General features: G+C 35.4%; 2 protein-coding genes across 2 annotated transcripts; one reads left to right on the top strand and one right to left on the bottom strand.

Moving 5' to 3' along the window:
• Positions 1-280: 280 nt before the first annotated feature.
• On the bottom strand, positions 281-9022 carry LOC102809415 (SUMO-specific isopeptidase USPL1-like). Its single transcript, XM_006818303.3, has 6 exons — positions 8903-9022; positions 8344-8640; positions 6309-7240; positions 5359-5484; positions 4642-4796; positions 281-4170 (listed from the first exon to the last, which is right to left on the bottom strand). The coding sequence occupies exons 2-6, from the start codon at positions 8470-8472 to the stop codon at positions 2837-2839; spliced, it is 2676 nt and encodes an 891-aa protein (XP_006818366.2). The 5' UTR covers positions 8473-8640; positions 8903-9022; the 3' UTR covers positions 281-2836.
• Positions 9023-12287: 3265 nt separating this feature from the next.
• On the top strand, positions 12288-17130 carry LOC100377329 (RBPJ-interacting and tubulin-associated protein 1-like). The gene is made up of 2 exons (XM_002736193.4): positions 12288-12383; positions 14209-17130. The coding sequence occupies exon 2, from the start codon at positions 14292-14294 to the stop codon at positions 14898-14900; it is 609 nt and encodes a 202-aa protein (XP_002736239.1). The 5' UTR covers positions 12288-12383; positions 14209-14291; the 3' UTR covers positions 14901-17130.
• Positions 17131-17429: the final 299 nt, after the last annotated feature.

The following is a 17429-nucleotide window of genomic DNA, read 5'->3' as shown; positions in this document are numbered from 1 at the left end:
TAGTGTACAGTCTTGTAGAACTAGTGTCACACTAATTGGATGACAATACCAATGCATGTAGTGTACAGTCTTGTAGAACTAGTGTCACACTAATTGGATGACAATACCAATGCAAGTAGTGTACAGTCTTGTAGAACTAGTGTCACACTAATTGGTTGACAATACCGATGCAAGTAGGTACAGTCTTGTAGAACTAGTGTTGCACTAATTAGTTGACAATACCAACGCAAGTTGAGTTTTAATTTGCTACTCTCATACAACGAAAAAACAAGCACAATCGTCAGATAGATTTTCATAATTTATTATTACAAGATCGTATTGCGAGCAACTTATTCTAGAAAACAGACCAACAAGGAGATTGAGTTGGCCAGATTTAAAGTTACATAAATACTTGCAACATTTCCAAATCAATGTACAAAAATACAGTCGCTATAAAAGAAGGTAAATATTTTATTGTACCGATCTCTGAATTTCTTCAGACCACTTAAACGACACAAGCAGTAATTTTATTTTATCTATGCAATTAAACAAAAAAACCTGTTTAATACTTGAACGACGAAAGAAATATGCCTATGCTGCTCGCAAGTTTCTCACCGACTGAATGCCACAATGCATTATCAAGGATACACAAGACAGGCCTACGCTCTTCTAACTACCATGTAGAGCAGTCGTTTAGTGTGCTTCAATCAAACCCATTTCTAACCAAAAGCTTTACGGAATGCAGTTGGCGCTTACAGGTCTAATTGCGTAAACTGAAACTAGCAAATTCATTGCTGCATTCAAGCAGGCATGTATAAAATGCTTCGCGATTCAGCACAAACATTATTCAAAGACTACCTTTCCCAGAAAGATGTGGGCGAGATCTTCATCCCATTTCACGCACTTGTATACCTTCATCTTATAAATCATCAATCAATTTTTGATAGATGAATCATGTTGACTTTAGGTGAAAGGTCATGCTACTTTATTATTTGTAGTGATCCAGAAGTGAAGTAGCAGTTTTGGTAGTTATCCAGATAACTAAACTGACATGCATTCATAGCTGAAGTAAAAAAACCTTGCCTTTTGTATATCAACAAAACCTTCAATAAAGCAGTCACTTGCGCATGCTTCAGATGGCCATAGCATGTCATTGCTTACAAACAAGTGTCTACCCATGACCTTTGCGTTTTTAGCGCGTGTTGTTATCGTCGGTTGGGACTCAATTCTCATCCGTGCACACAGGTGGCGACCCTCTCGCTTTAAAGTTTGAGTAATTAGACATAAACCAAAACACGACTGAAAATACTCCCGTAAAATGAGATAAACGACAAATTCTAGGTTCAAATTCTACTGCACAATACTTGTTTATTTAATTAGAATCAGAGTTTGTTCTTCTCTGGGTTATACATTTAGTCCACAGACAAGATATTTAATATGCAAATAAACTTAAATTTACTTTAAAGGGGCTATTATTGCAAATATTTTGTTTTCTAGTGATTTTGCTTAAAAACACTGTACGAGTTATTATAAAATGTGTTGCCTACCTACATAGCAATTTGATGTAATCATGAATATGCAAGGTGTGTCTATTTCAAATTCTCTACATATGGCTAATTTAAGGTAATTTAATTGTGCTTTTATATAGAGTAACATCATAAAATGATCAAGTTCTCCATATTGTGATGTCGCATTTAAATCTATTTAGAAAAAAATTTGAATTTGTTTTGAAAAATAAAAAATGAAACTGGTTTGTATTCACATAAGATTATTATATATAAATTATTGAACTCCTATTTTTAAAACATTTTAACTAATTATAGTAAAATTGACTGTCTCCATTCTTACAATCTAATGATAGTATCAGATATGTACTACTATTAATACTGTAGAATACTTTATTTTCGCTTGGAATTTATTTTCGCTATTTTCGCTGAAGGGATGATTCTGTGAAAATAAAATCCAGCGAATATAGTTTTTTTCCTATATTTCACATTAAACTCATAAAAAATCAGTGAAAATAAATTCCATACAAAATCCTCAAAAAGCCTTTTCAGCAAAAATTAATTCCAGCGAAAATAAAGTATTCCACAGTATATAGCTGAAGGGTAATTACATTGTAGATATTCATCTACACAAACAAAAAGCATGTATAAAGTGTCAATGATTTGATCAAACTGCTGAAAAATATGCATTTGAAACAATTATGTAAATTAGCTAATTAAAATGCACAGATTGATGCCAAACATTCAACAACACACAGTATATGGTGTAATAAAAACAGTATGCATGTACTTGAGAAAGCTACTGTGTGAAAAACGTACTGAATGTAGTTAATTAGTATGCAAATTACCTAATTAACATGCACATACTTGTATTAAAATCAAATCAGGTCTGTAGTTTATCAGTGTATCTAATTACGTTCCCTTCCATCCAGTGTTCTCGAGATATTTGTGGAGTTTTGAGGCATCCATCCAGAGACAGACATCAGTACGAGATTGACTCCTGTTGCGCTCTGCATAGTTACTCAAAATAAGTTAGCAAGGACAGGATTTAACATCACAAATATTACTTCAGTCTATCAGGCAAAAGATAATGACGACAACCTTGACAGACTTTTAGCAAGGATTGTTCCATTGCTATCCAACGACAACGACAACAGACAGACTTTTTCTCAAACTTTGGAACCCAGACTAAATATTAGCATGTATAATGACAACATCGCTGATGAATGATGTTTTTCAAGTTTTAAACCACTAGATATGGCCATGCAAAAGGACTTATTACAATATGAACGACAGACACCTGCCTCAAATATCTAACCCTCCTAATAAGGGTAACAAATAAATAACCACTGTCAGCTTCCTAAAGTAGCAATCTCATCCATGATTTCATCCATCAGTCTGGACGCTTTAGACGCATCATCCGAGAAGAAAGACGAGAGAAATCCTTCATCAATTGGGCTAGACAGTCGAGAACTCTCTGCAGACAGAGCACCATCCGTAATGTCTAAAGCTCTACAAAGTTCGTCTTGGATGCTGTGGATTGCATCATCACGTGAAGACACAGAACTGCACTCTGACACAGTACTTGGGCTGCTCTGATCTGAAAAAGATATACTTCCGCATCTGCTGGGCCGCACTGTATTCGGTTTCATGCTTGTACTTTTCAGTGGTAACTCTTTCGGAATCTCTATCAGAAGAGTCGACTGACTTTTTGGATTGTAGCAAGCTCTGCTGGTATTCTTTACTGCCACATTAGGGAGTGCACTTGCATCTGACTTTGGCACATTCTTGCAAGCAAGGTACCCTGCAAACTCCTTTTTGTGACCAACTTTTGTTAAGCTCACCGTTCTGCTGGTACTGAACGTTGGAACAATCTTCGCTGAAGATTGCAACGTGGCAGGAGTGGTCGGTGCACGCACAACCGAACCTGTTCTTGGGGTAGATATGGTTATGCGATCACTCTTTTTGTTCAAGCTACTCATGATCAAGTCCATATTCAATTGCGTTGATTTCTTTGAGGTTGGCTCTTTTAAATTAGTTTGTTTGCTTGACGCATGTCTATTTGACATGATCTTGTTTTTTTCAAACTTAGCGTTACCAGACGTTGTGTTTTTGTCTCCTCCAATTGGCAGTGTTGGTATATTTGGAGCATTCTGTCTCGCAGTAACAATGACCTGCTTCCCAGTATATGATGTAATAAAATTGTCACGTAGATAAGATTTTTCTATATGCATAGATGAAATCGCTTTTCGATTACTTGATATAGAAATAGTATTTGTTGTTTCGGGGGAAACAAGTTTAACGTTATGTGAACCCTGAGTTGAAGTTGTGGGATTTGTGTGCTGGCGAAGCTTCCCATTTGCCGCGTGTGGTGATGTTGAGATCGCACTGTGTGATGAAACAGCATTGAGTTTAGAAACCGATGTGGGCAAACTATCTGTAAGTATAGGAGAAACCATTGCAGTACTTGATTCTTTAACACAAGTATTTTTACAATTATTAGTTTTATGACAATCCAGCAGTTGGTCGGTTGTAACTTTGTGCTGTGGTACAATTCGTGATGATCCTCCTGTGTCCTGTCGTTCCCATAGCACCATGTGTATTTCATTTGGTTTAATGTTTGGTAGTTCTTTACTCCACTGACAGAGAGGTGAATCTAAGTCATCACACTTCAACCAGCAATCACCTGCAACGAAAAGAAATTATAAACGATGAAAAAGATTCTGTGCTGCAGATAGTGATTACATATGCACTATTTCTTATGTACTCGGGATGGCCCAATAGCATACTTAAACATCACTGCATTCGATAGACAGACCATACTTGTGGGTATTATTGCACCCAAGTTGGCATAATTCAGTTCAGTTCAATTAGTGAATGTGGAAGCGGACTCAAAATGGAAAACTCCTGTAATCCATCCAAGATTGTAAAACTAAGAACCAGTTTCACAGAACCATGTTTCATGATAGGTACCTTGCATTTTAGAATTAACTTAAGTCATAAAAGATGCATTACTCTTAAGAGTTCTAATATCTGGGTATTTTAAACAATATGAGGCAGATATTGGCATGGTAGCCCTCATGTGGCTCGGCAGCATGGGTGGGAGTCAGCCATAGAGGGCACCATCAAGACTTACTTTAAGCAAATAATCACTTACTTTCAATATCTCTGCACCACGCTATAAAATGGTTATCTCTGTACTCCACCACACTCGTTATTACATATTCCCACTCGTCATGAGTAAACGTATATTGACTGCAGTCAGCTGAAGGTAAACCCTCTACAAAATGCATCACAATGCACGGAGGTAGCCTGAAATGAGGATAAAACAAATAATACATCTGTCACCGTAACGCCACAAGTTACAGCGTGCAGTAATTTCGTGGTATTTTACGGGGTATTTTTATCCTACCATATTAGGAAAAGCCAATTCCATATATGGAATGATTACGCACATAAACGTCCTTTAATAATAAAAACTAACGTGGCTGCCACTAGGGTTTGACCGCACTCCACACAATGAAGTTCGCTGATTCTGTTCTAAACATTTTGTCCAGGCATGTAGCTGATACCAAAATCACCCACAAAATGGCCACTTGTCAGACATTTTGATTCAGATTAGAGTACTGGTAATAAGAGAAACAAGGTCCATGCATGCCCAAGAACAAATTAATATTCAAGAATAGTTTATGGTGCATTTTTAAAACTAAATTGGTCTCTAGCCAGCCATCTGAACTGCCAAATTAATGTAATGTTTATGTTAATTTACATAAACTCTTAATATTTTAATTTGTATTCCTTCCCAATACATTTCACCAATACATGACTACAGGAATTATACGCCCTTGAATTTGTGCAACCTGTAAGCTCTTACCTGTCGTATTTCATTGTACTTTTCTGACCTGTCGTATTGCACCGATAACAAGGTCTCAGAAAACCAGGTTGATATAAATTAAAATCATCACATACATTGGGAAAAGTTGGCAACATTTTCTCATGGCTGAAAAAAGAAAGAATTGTGCAAGTTGTTATGACTAATGTTATAATTCTTGGTTTATTTTGTGGAAGGAGGCAAAAGTTTACATTAAGTGTTCAAAATGCTAAGCACAAATAAAATTAATTGAGCAACTGTATTTTCATGTGGACTGTTGTCCATTGTGGTAATCCCACTGGACAATCGGGTATTTCTCACTATTGTAAAGACAGTTAGCATAAATGCACAATGAATTTATTGTCAAAAATTCAAAACAGATATATATTATCCAAGATAACTAGCTTTAGATGTTATTCTTGAGATCACAGATCAAACAGTAGGTTAAAAACACAAAGCACTTTTTTACACACTGATTGACCACCATCCATCCCCAAGTGTTTTGTTTTTATTTGACATCTAGTACACTTTAAACAGATTACTGGAAATTTAGCTGCATAAAAAGTTTGGAAAAGACATCCTTAAGACCCCCGCTCCTAACCTTAATCCTGACCCTAACCCTTCAAAATCCCATAATGTAATTGTGTATGCCCGGCCCCTCCGGATAACTATACTGAAGAGGGACATATACAATTAAAATAGGGGTGGGCACTGGAGGGGCAATGTTAAGATTAGAGTTAGAAGTGAGGGCCCCAAGGAAGTCTTTCCAAAGTTTGTTTATAAATAATTCATCAAGACACTATGTGTCAGCACTAACACTTGCAATTTGCACATAAAAAAAAAAACGTCAGGAGAGACAACAGTGACAATAATTGTCCAGAACTGTCGCCTGGCACCAAAAAAAACATTTAAAAAAAAATAAATAAAATTCATCAAGATTCAAGAACACTTACTGATTGACTTGTTTATAGTTGCATTTCTGACACACAAAGTCCCAGTGGTATTTTAGAAGAAACAAATCCTGGACAGCAGTATTTTGTTTCAGCAGTAGTGGCAGTGCAAATACTGGACTTTCTGCCTGACCAATTCGGCATCTCATCTTGGGTTTTAACGAGGACCACACCTTGTTTTGTACATCAGCAAGCAGTTTATTCACCTTTCCAAATTCAGCTCCCTTCGTATCACCTTGGGGCATGAGCCCAATCGCTTTATTGTAAGTATCGCACAATTCTTTTACGAGTGACTTTCCGGATACTTTCAACTGTTTTAAACTCTTCTGTAAAGTTCTATTATGGGCTAACAAGCATAAGAGAACATCAAGCCAGCAGAGAGCGTCCCTGTTCTGCCATTGCAAAGCAGCCTGCATATTTATCCTATACCCTGTTTTACTATTAGTCTGTTCTAATCCTTGAGACTTCTCTCCCGAAACATAACCTTTGAAGTCCTTCCTTCTAAATGGTTTCTTCTCAACCGGGATACTATTAGAAGCACTCATACGAACAGTATTTGTACTTTCCGCACTAGACACAGGTGACGCGTCAGTTGATGCAAGATAGTCGTTACTCTGGTCAGATGGGAACTGAACTATATTGTCAACACTAGGAACAGTACATTCTGTCTCCGTATTGGTGGGTGTCTCAAAGGTGTCATTGTTCAACATTTCTAATAGATCATCCAACTCGCTGGTGGTTACCACACTAGATACATCGGACACAGATGGGACCTCACTGCATACACTTCCAGGACCTTTAGCGAGTTTCTTGTTTCTAAAACTTATCTCTTCAACCCCTCTTTTCCTTTTCTTCCGCTTTACATTGGCAATTTCTGATGCCTTTCTCTGGATAAGGATATTAGCAGATGACATGGTTCCCAAGGGGTAAGGACACTGAAAAAAAACAATGCAGAAAAAGAAAGTTATCAAAAATATGCAAGACGATAATATTCAAATCTAAATGGTATTACCAAAGAGACGAGTGAAGTACTGAAAAATCAAGTACTTCAAAACTACTTTGTGTTGCAGTCGCAAAAAATGTTGCGCATATCAAACGTTCCATACATCGAACACCACATTGCATATATAGAACACCATGTTGTGTATATAGAACACCATGTTGCCTATATCGAACACCATGTTGCCTATATCGAACACCATGTTGCGTATATAGAACACCATGTTGCCTATATCGAACACCACATTGTGTATATTGAACACCACATTGCCTATATCGAACACCACATTGTGTATATAGAACACCATGTTGCCTATATCGAACACCACATTGCCTATATGGAACACCATGTTGCGTATATTGAACACCACATTGCTTATATTGAACACCACATTGTGTATATTGAACACCACATTGCCTATATTGAACACCACATTGTGAATATTGAACACCACATTGCCTATATGATCGAACACCACATTGCCTATATCAAACACCACATTGTGTATATTGAACACCACATTGCCTATATCGAACACCACATTGTGTATATTGAACACCACATTGCCTATATTGAACACCACATTGCCTATATCGAACACCACATTGTGTATATAGAACACCATGTTGCCTATATCGAACACCACATTGCCTATATGGAACACCATGTTGCGTATATTGAACACCACATTGCTTATATCGAACACCACATTGTGTATATTGAACACCACATTGCCTATATCGAACACCACATTGCCTATATCGAACACCACATTGTGTATATCAAACTTGACATATCAAACAAGATGTTGCATATATCAAACAGAACATTGCGTATATCGAACACATTGTGTATTTGAACACAACATACATTTTATCTATTTTATTTATTGATAATGTGAAATTCATGTCACAAATATGTACAAGTTTTAACATATTCTCGTATGAAGCACTAAATAAATATCAGTCATGTACAATTGTATTTAATTAGTACTGCTCGCTAGTATAAATAAAGTGAAGATGTCAAAACAAAACTCACCTCGCTGTTCTCGCACATAGACAAGGCTTCCTCCAAATTCACCTGGAACAATTTAATCCTCTTTTTAATCCCCTTTCTTTCACACAGTGGACACCATTGGATTAAATCCATATTCACAGCTAGCAACATCCACGAGTGCAATTCCTTTCTTGGCAGAAAGTACAGTACTACGACGTAGGCTGTACGTCGATCTCTACGTATTCTGTACGACTCGAGTCTCCGGCCAATGGCAATGTTATGCAATGAACCACGTGTTCCCCGTGATAGACTTGCATTCTGTCGGTCACAATAGATTATCTACAATTTGAAAGTAATGTCAGCAATTTCAGATCGTCTTATTAAATCAGAACGCAACAATATAGGCAGTTAAAAAACAGAGCTATCTGCAACCACCGGGAAATCCCCGGTCATGAATTTACGCCTGGGTTTGGGGGAATCACGTTAACACGTTTCACAGGTTATTATTCTCCATAGTAAATGCACAAGAGCGAGTGCTCTATCGAGACAATAACTGCAATAATGTAGTGTATAGATTGGAATTCTAATTGAGCTGACTTACCGTTATCGTCTTCAGTAAATTAACAAAGTATAGGACAATGTGCTTCCGTTACTACCGCAGAAACACGCCGCCATATTGAACGTGTTGACTGCGTTGCATTGCATTGTGGGCCGGCCGGCCGGTTGTATGGGTTTTTTGTAGGCCGGATTTCTTTGTATGTTTCGTACGGTCTAGAGGGACTGTGGTTAAACGCAGCAAACTCGGGACTGTGGACGGGGAATTTATTCCCGAAAATGGGACAGACACAAAACACAGTCATAATACTTTTTTTAGTATCTTCTCTTCCACTTTTTGTTTTTAATTATTGTAAGTTTTTTATGTCGACACAGAGGAATAACACCTAAACAGCGAGGGATGAATTTTGAGCCAACTATACATTCTGCGTGGTATTATGATACATTTCTGGTTTTGGTGCCACAAAGGCCATTTTGTCTCAGTATTAAATTATGTAAAAAAATAAAATAAAACTCATGTCTCCAATAATGGAAGTGTATATCTTTGGTATTTTCGCAATCTGTAACATAAATGACCTTACACTAGTTTCCACGTCGAGCGTTTTTGTTATGTGATTTTTAGGCTATGTTATAGAGTAAGTATGTCATGGAAAATGCCTGTTCTTTGGTTTAGCCTGTCTGTTGGAGTCGCCGGTTAGTATCATTATTGATATCAAGTAGCATTCTTACGCTGCAAGGAAAAACTCATAATGTTTAAGAAAGTTGGTCATAAATCGCATGGCAATGTTCATCGGTTTATTGTGTAAAATCATGGAGCTATTGTTTCATGGCACTATAAAATAGCATTCTTTTGTGTGTTACAGTGACGTATTCTGAGAAATTTGTCCTAATATTTTTGCCCACTATGCTCTAAAATACAACCATCATTTTCTCGATAATTAAGCTGGTGACCCCCAACTTCTTTTTAAGTCAATATCCTTATATTGCCAGAAACTACAATTTATTGGAAAATAAGTAAATTCTCGGTATTTAAAATCGTGAGTAGGCTTAAACCTTAACAAATAATTTACATACATAGAAGACGGTGGACGGCCATCTTGTCTCCACAGTACAAATAAAACGGTATTCATCATTTTGAAAAGATTCACCAGGCGCGGATTTTGTACTACAAGCAACCGATTGTGGCCGACCGATCCATTTTGGAATATCATCGTGATAATAGTTTCTATTGTTATCTATCGAATTACTACACCGAAATTAGTTCGAGGTGATTTATCTTCAAACTCATATTTCAAATTCGAGGCAATTATGAAATATTGTTTACAATATATACAAAAATGTATGCAAATGAGATGTGAACAACTCCACCAAAATTAAAAATATTCTTTCCACCATAATTATGACTCTAATGTGATTTTTTTTACCTCAACAATATTAGCTAGTACATGTATATTGTATTGTATTGTACCATATAAGTTTATTATGATCCTTTGCGTGTTTGTAATATTACTTAGCATTCTGTGTAGTTGATTAACTTTACTGTATCTTAGTGTAGTTTAGTTTAATTTAGTTTATTTAATCGTATACTATTTTATTTTATTTTATTGTATATTTATTTTTATATGACCATAGAACAACTCACTGTAGTTCGTTTTAGCGTTGAATAAATAAATATCAAGATGACATTTTACTATGTACATGTTTTATACCGATATTATGTGTTTGCACTGAATTCACACTGATTCCTGTAATTCATTGTTTTGTTTTTTTTACATCTAAAAGCGTATTTTTGATTTGTAAGAAATTGACAATTTTCCATTCAATAAGTTTTATGGGTGGTATAACTTTCTAATCTTATCACAATTGAAAATACAGACTCGTTTAATTATCCATCTGGTCAGGGTAGGGCACAAAAATGACTTCTTCCCTCATTGCCACAACCGTTAATCCCCCAATAATCTTTAAGTTACCAAAACTTCAAGTTGTTGACAATAATTTCTGCTCTTATTTGGATATGTTTAATGAACAAATATTGAATTTGAATGAAATTTCGAACAAACCAAACACATATATATGTGATCAAATAAATCACCCACTTGAAAAATATTTCGTTTGTGGAAACGTCAATTTCGATCAAACATGTGTCTAATGTTCCGTGCTTAATTTGCATTGTGTTTGTGAGTACGGATTGAACTGTGACCCATGCATCGTGACGACTATCATACAAATACTCATATCACGTATGTATTTAGCATTCCGCCGAAAATGCCGAATACAAGTGTTATCGTGCCGATTGATTCCGAATAACTTTTGGCGAATATTGGCGAACTGAACATTGTTACGTTCTAACTCATACTAGTATTACCAGTCTGAGGTTCTAACTGACATCGGGGCCAAGTTGTGCATAGTTTTTATCTATATCGTAATATTTTTACATGTTCTTGACCCGATGTAGTCATGGATTTCAGGTAGCGTCTGGTTCGTTGAGCGTGTACCACAAATTTTGTTGTTGTCACAGATATGACTGATATACATCATGATAATGTTAGCGTGATGCAATGTAAGTATATACAGAATTAAACATCATCCAAGTTTTGTTCAAGGTAGTGACAGAATAATGCATTTACTATTTTTTACTGAACATATAACTATATCAATGCGTGTATATTCAGGGTGCTTGGACTTGAAGACGATACGAATGACTACAGTTGCTCGTCAAATGAAATACGGAACAAGCCAAACCAACAGACCCGACAAAGGAATAATGTTTTTTGTTTTTTTTTCACCAATGAATGTGTTACCGGATTCAAGATGTCTTATATTGCTTCGTTTGCTCAATATCTTGCAACAGAATTGTAGATATGTCGACAATACACCGACAATAACGACCAGACAAGTTCATCCGTTGGTATGTTTCTGATTCCGTATATATCAGCCATAACTTAATCTCGTGTACAAACAATGACTTGAAACGAATATATATCATATTTTCGATAGTACACACATTGTCACATCAAATTTGTGGGAACAGATTTTAACAATTTGAGTTTTAATTTGGAACATTAATTAATAAGGCTGAGAAATGCAATATAAACATTTTCTTGTTATTGTTCAAATTCCTGGCCCATCTTTTCTGAAATCATGTACCTACATTGTCGACCGTCTTATTCGGTTGTCATCACAGATCACTGACCTTCTACAAAGATCGTAAAATGAAACTGTAATCAATTCCTAAAAAGCAGTTGTAAAATCAAATTATCCAGTTCCAGTATAATTCAACGATATATAATGACAGTAATATTTTATATATTGGAACCCCGATTGGGACATTTACCTGTAAAAACTTAGCGCCAACTGCCACCTATCTGTTGACAGTGTATGCTATTGTGTATTGCGCCCCCACGGGGCAGATATGTGCAACGGGACAACTGATAATAGCAACGCTTTCGACAACAACGTACGCCAACCCTTTTGACGGACATGGGAGGTGTCCTCCTCTGTTCCAGCTCATTTGCCACAGAATCGAGGTTTGTAAACGTATTTATCTATTCCAGTGTTTTCAAATTTGGGATGGTTACGCATTATTACAGTAAGCCGTGATATTTTGAGATTTAGACGGTTGGATCCTACTTGTGATATCCAAAGGCGACGCCATTTTAATTCAGAATACCTGCCTTTTTGGCAATCACGATGTTTTTGGCATTCCCGAGCTCAGAATGGACTACTAAACATCCAACTATATATTTGTTATGAACAGATTTATTTGTAATTACAGTTATCGGATTGTTTGACTTAATCTTTTGCGTTTTACCCTCCGGTAATATTGTACTGGGATAGTCTGCACAAAACCTTCCGAGTATTGTAACTACAGCCGTTACCCGGTAGTGGTAGTATGTCCATGGTGGTACATGTACTGTGGTTACAGTATGTCACTTGTCCCTACAAGGAAACCGAGAATGTAATGAAAGTGTTATTAGTCAAATGTGTATAATTTCTGAAGACCAAAGTATTCCAGATTTATAATAATTGTATTACCGCAATAATATAATCTGATTTATCATAATAGCAATTTTCATTAATTTTACAACAATTTGAGGCTCAGTGGCGCTAAAAAGTTATTGAAGGTCATCGAAACCACCTCAAGGGGGAAAACAGTTTAAGTTCCCCATTCATGTGAAAAATTCCCAATATATGGCCAGTGGAGGAATTAACCATTAATATTTCAAGGTGGGAAGTGGTTATATTATATTTCGTTGTTGGCTTCTCACTAAAACACTGCCATGGATCCTGCTATAGAAATAAAAAGTGGTTGCGTAATGTATGGAAAGACTGCAACATTCATATCTAAGTGATATCAACAAGAATTCGCTGATTCTGTTCTAAACATTTTGGATTTCGGCATTCCCATGGTGTATCCTTGGATGGAAAAGATGTATAATAATAAGGTTATTATGAAGATACCTTGTAATAACCTAATATTATTATACATCTAGCACCAGAAACATGAGAATTTGCTATTCCATAAAAAACTGTATTATTACTTGTTCCAAAACTTATCAGCACTCTTTATATGGGATAATCATTCAAGGTTATTGTTGTATTATTGGAATAACTTCTTTTGTATACATGCAGAATGCAGAAGTGCTATAGTTCAGGAAAGAAACAGAATCCCATCACTGAATGTCACACAAAACGTTTTTTCATTTCCAATTTCAGCTACTGATATAATCTCTCATTAAATTGATAATAAGTTTACCACAATAATCATGCAAAGTATACACTATGCTACAGTCCAGGTCACATTGACCTTTGCTACTTGCATATTTTTCAGTAGTCTCTTGTTAATCTTGTATGATCATTTTTAATAGGTCAATGTCCAGGTATTATTTATTTATTTTTTATCTCCCTGTGTCACCGATTTAGTTTGATATTTATCCCAAATCTTACTTGTATTACTTTACTTTATATGTTATATGATTATTAACCTTTTCACCTCCAGTTCTCTCAATTCATCGCAAATTCACAAAATAGTCTGCACTTTTGAAGATTGGGACAAAATAGCCGAACTTTTTTAGTAAAAACTAAAAATTGGCTCAAATTTTATCTGTTAGCTCCATAATTGGAGTTCATTTCTAGTATTGAAAAATATAAGAAAAAGGGTGAGAAAGTATGGTGGTGAAAAGTATGTAATTGTGTTTGATAACTAGCTTAACTAGATAACTAGCTTACAACTAAAATATACACATACAATTAGTAGCTCAATTTTAAACTTTTCAAGTTCGCTATAACTTAGATATTGCTGATAAGTTTTCTCTACTGAATTACAATTAACTGTTATTTCCTTGATTACAGGACATTGATTTAGACGACAGCAATCACCATTCAGATGTTCATTCAATACTGTGATTACATAATCATAATCTCACTACAATAAGATGGCTACAACTTATTCCAATCCTAACATCAGACAACAGCCATCTGAACTTTTGGTCACTGGAAATCGCCCAGTGAGTGCGTCAGGTTCCCGACGTAATCCTTACCATAAGGTCGGTGGGAGTTCATCTGTGGACGAAACATTGTTTGGTCGTCCTTTGCAAGAAGCAACTTTTGAGCCTCCATGGGTTGATAATCCTAGAAACAATGCAATCAAACCCAGACCTCAAAAACCTTTACTGTGGACTCCACCAAGTAATAATAACAGCACTTGCAGGGTCAATTCAGGTTTTCGTCCAAATACCCCAACCCGGTTGTACAACAAGTATCGACTGAAGAAGCATACACCGTCATATGTTGACGAATCTTTGTTTGGTCCTAAACTTCAAGAGGCTAATTTTGACCCTCCGTGGGTCAAGAAAGAAGAGCAACAGAAAACGAAACCTTATTTATGGAGTCCACCAGTTTGTGGAAGTCGCTGCACTATGTCAAGCAGACCTAATTCAGCTCGGTCCGTTTCAAAGGCATACACTGGTACTGGCAGCAGGCCTTCGTCTAGAGCTGGCAGTGTCAGAACATCAACACCAAAGAATTTACCACCATGGCGATAATACAATTTTCCGCTTGAAATCGCTTACAGGACTTTTACTTAATGCATTTGTCTGCATTCACACAATATAGCTTTACAGCAGTTATAAAAAAATATACGGACAGAAGATGACATTCCAAACACTTTTTTCGTCCAATCTAGAACTAACAACACCATTTTATTGACACGCTCACAACTTAGAGCAATTCTATTATTACACTAAACGAGAGCAAAGTACACACAATTTAGATTATTTCATTTTTTTCCTAGACAAGGGTATCAAAACAAACAAGTTATTTTGTTTGAAATGTTATTTTTAATGGTTATGACCAACTAAATCTAAATCAAAACATATTATTCACTTGCATTACTTAGAATACCAAAGGAGTTTTATTGACTTGACTTTACATGAAAATTCCCAGACTACTGTAAAAAATGTCTTTTTAGTTAATTTAAGTTCAATTTAGTTTTATATGTAATTTTGTTACATGTAATTCATAAATTAAGATGCATTGAGTCAATTCGCCAAAATGGTATATAGCTAATTTAAAATGTTCTACAGTACGTTACATGTAGAAAATCAGGATACTTAAATGTACAAAACTATTTTATTCATGTGATGATGAAAAGACATTTTCTGTTGCATGTTAGAACTCAATAATTTATATGGTGAGATCACTTTAGGATTTTGTGAGAAGTCCTGCTACAATTCATTACCCATGCATTATTTTATTTCACTTCACAATGTCTCAATCATTCAAAGGTGGTTAGAAGGTATATCACAATACTTTCTCGCCCAAATTTCAATTGAATTTTCAGTTTTCACTCAAAATATTTGGCTATTTTTGTCCCAATCTTCTGACAGAAAATGCAAACCAAAAAGAAGACTATTTTTTGAAGACTAGGATACAGTTTTCTGTTTATTTTTTCAATAAAATAAAATATCATGGGAGTGTGTAAATGTCAAAAACTAGGTAATAAATAAACCCGCGAAATTTATTGACAAAAACACCAAAAAGTAAACAAGACATACAGCAAGTCTAGAATTTGTGATGAAAAGCAGGAACTGATGGTGAAAAGGCTAAGAGGGAAAAAACAAAATTTGATATTCACTATTATTGTTTATTATTTACGCATCTAAAACATTTACATGCTTCTAGCGTTGAATCTATGTGGCATTCCACTCACTATACACCACTCTACCACCCAGCCCTAATATCCCAAAGAACACTGAACAAGAAGTCTAGTTTACACTAGCATTGTACCAAAGTGTTTCATAGATTCATGTTTTACCATGACAGACTCAGAACTAAGATTTGATTTACTTATTGAAGAAAACTGTGTGTCACTGTAGCTAATATACATGTACTGTAAAATCTGTATCAGAAGCTGCATCCCTAATAGAAGTCGCACCAATTCTTTTTGAATAACTGAGAACCAAAATTCATCATTTCTCATATGTGTAGATGCTCTAATAGAAGCTGCATCCCCTCTGTTGCATTGTACCATTTTAATAATAGCCGCAGCTTCTTATACAGATGTTACAGTATATATTGTATTTGGGGTACGTGTGGGCTATTGTACTATATTAAGTATATGGTAATTCCACAAGAACTATCCAGCCCACTGCATCCAATAAACACTCTTGTATATAGCATTGTAATTTCATCAATTGCTGATGTAAGTTATTTTCTATGAAATTTCAAGATTGTTTTTTTTATAAGGAGTTGGCAACTGTAACAAACCGCTCCTAATATTTTGCATGGTGAGATTTGCCCAAAACTTGATGTCCACACAAATACAAATAAATGGTAAGGTGATGACCAATGATTCTGGCTTTGTCTTTGATGGGAGTCTTAAAATAAGATCACTAGCAAGATTTGATTTATAACAGTGATGTACATTATTGAGAAACATCTACAGTATTACGTCTGTTGGTAGTTTCAGTAGAGACAGTCGTTTTATGTACATATATGATATTTAAATAGAGTGAATACAGTACCCACATCAATTGGCTGCGCGTGATTGTATTTGGATGTAAATATTGATTATTTTTAAGGTCAATGTCATCAGATAATGATTTTAATGTAATTTTATAATTATTTAAATGTGTGGCCATGAAAATGACATTGTTTCTCATAAATGTTTTTCTCAGACACGCTTAAAATTGAGTGGTTTATTCTGAGTGTGCATAATCATGTCATTTGCTTAACATGTTTGGATTTGATATTAAAATAATATCTAGCAAATTATTAATTTGTGTTTGTGTCATTTCCAGTATTTATTTTTTTCTTTTTGATATACAGACCTCCCAATTCTGGAATGATTGAAAATGCAGTCTTGTCAACAATTTTAACACGCCGACTTTGAGTATACATGTATTTAGTATTTTGTTGATATTGCATTTTGATATGTACACTCTATAGTAATTTATGGAAAAGAATTTTCTTTTTGCATTTGGAAATTAATGTAATGGTTTTTACCAGTAATTCTTAACCTGTCAATTAATACATTATTAACCCTGTCATTTTTCCTGTCACAATTTTGGTCA

This window comes from Saccoglossus kowalevskii, chromosome 14 (assembly GCF_978046115.1).
Source record: "Saccoglossus kowalevskii chromosome 14, keSacKowa6.1, whole genome shotgun sequence".
Taxonomy (NCBI): domain Eukaryota; kingdom Metazoa; phylum Hemichordata; class Enteropneusta; family Harrimaniidae; genus Saccoglossus; species Saccoglossus kowalevskii.
This window is presented reverse-complemented; position numbering and strand designations above follow the sequence as displayed.

Excerpts from the sequence above, each read along its gene's own strand:
- LOC100377329 (XM_002736193.4), top strand. The coding sequence starts at position 14,292 with ATGGCTACAACTTATTCCAATCCTAACATCAGACAACAGCCATCTGAA.
- LOC102809415 (XM_006818303.3), bottom strand. The coding sequence starts at position 8,472 with ATGTTGCTAGCTGTGAATATGGATTTAATCCAATGGTGTCCACTGTGT. Across the intron at positions 5,485-6,308 it reads AACTATAAACAAGTCAATCA|CCATGAGAAAATGTTGCCAA; the intron begins GTAAGTGTTCTT and ends TTCTTTTTTCAG. Across the intron at positions 4,797-5,358 it reads AGTACAATGAAATACGACAG|GCTACCTCCGTGCATTGTGA; the intron begins GTAAGAGCTTAC and ends TCCTCATTTCAG.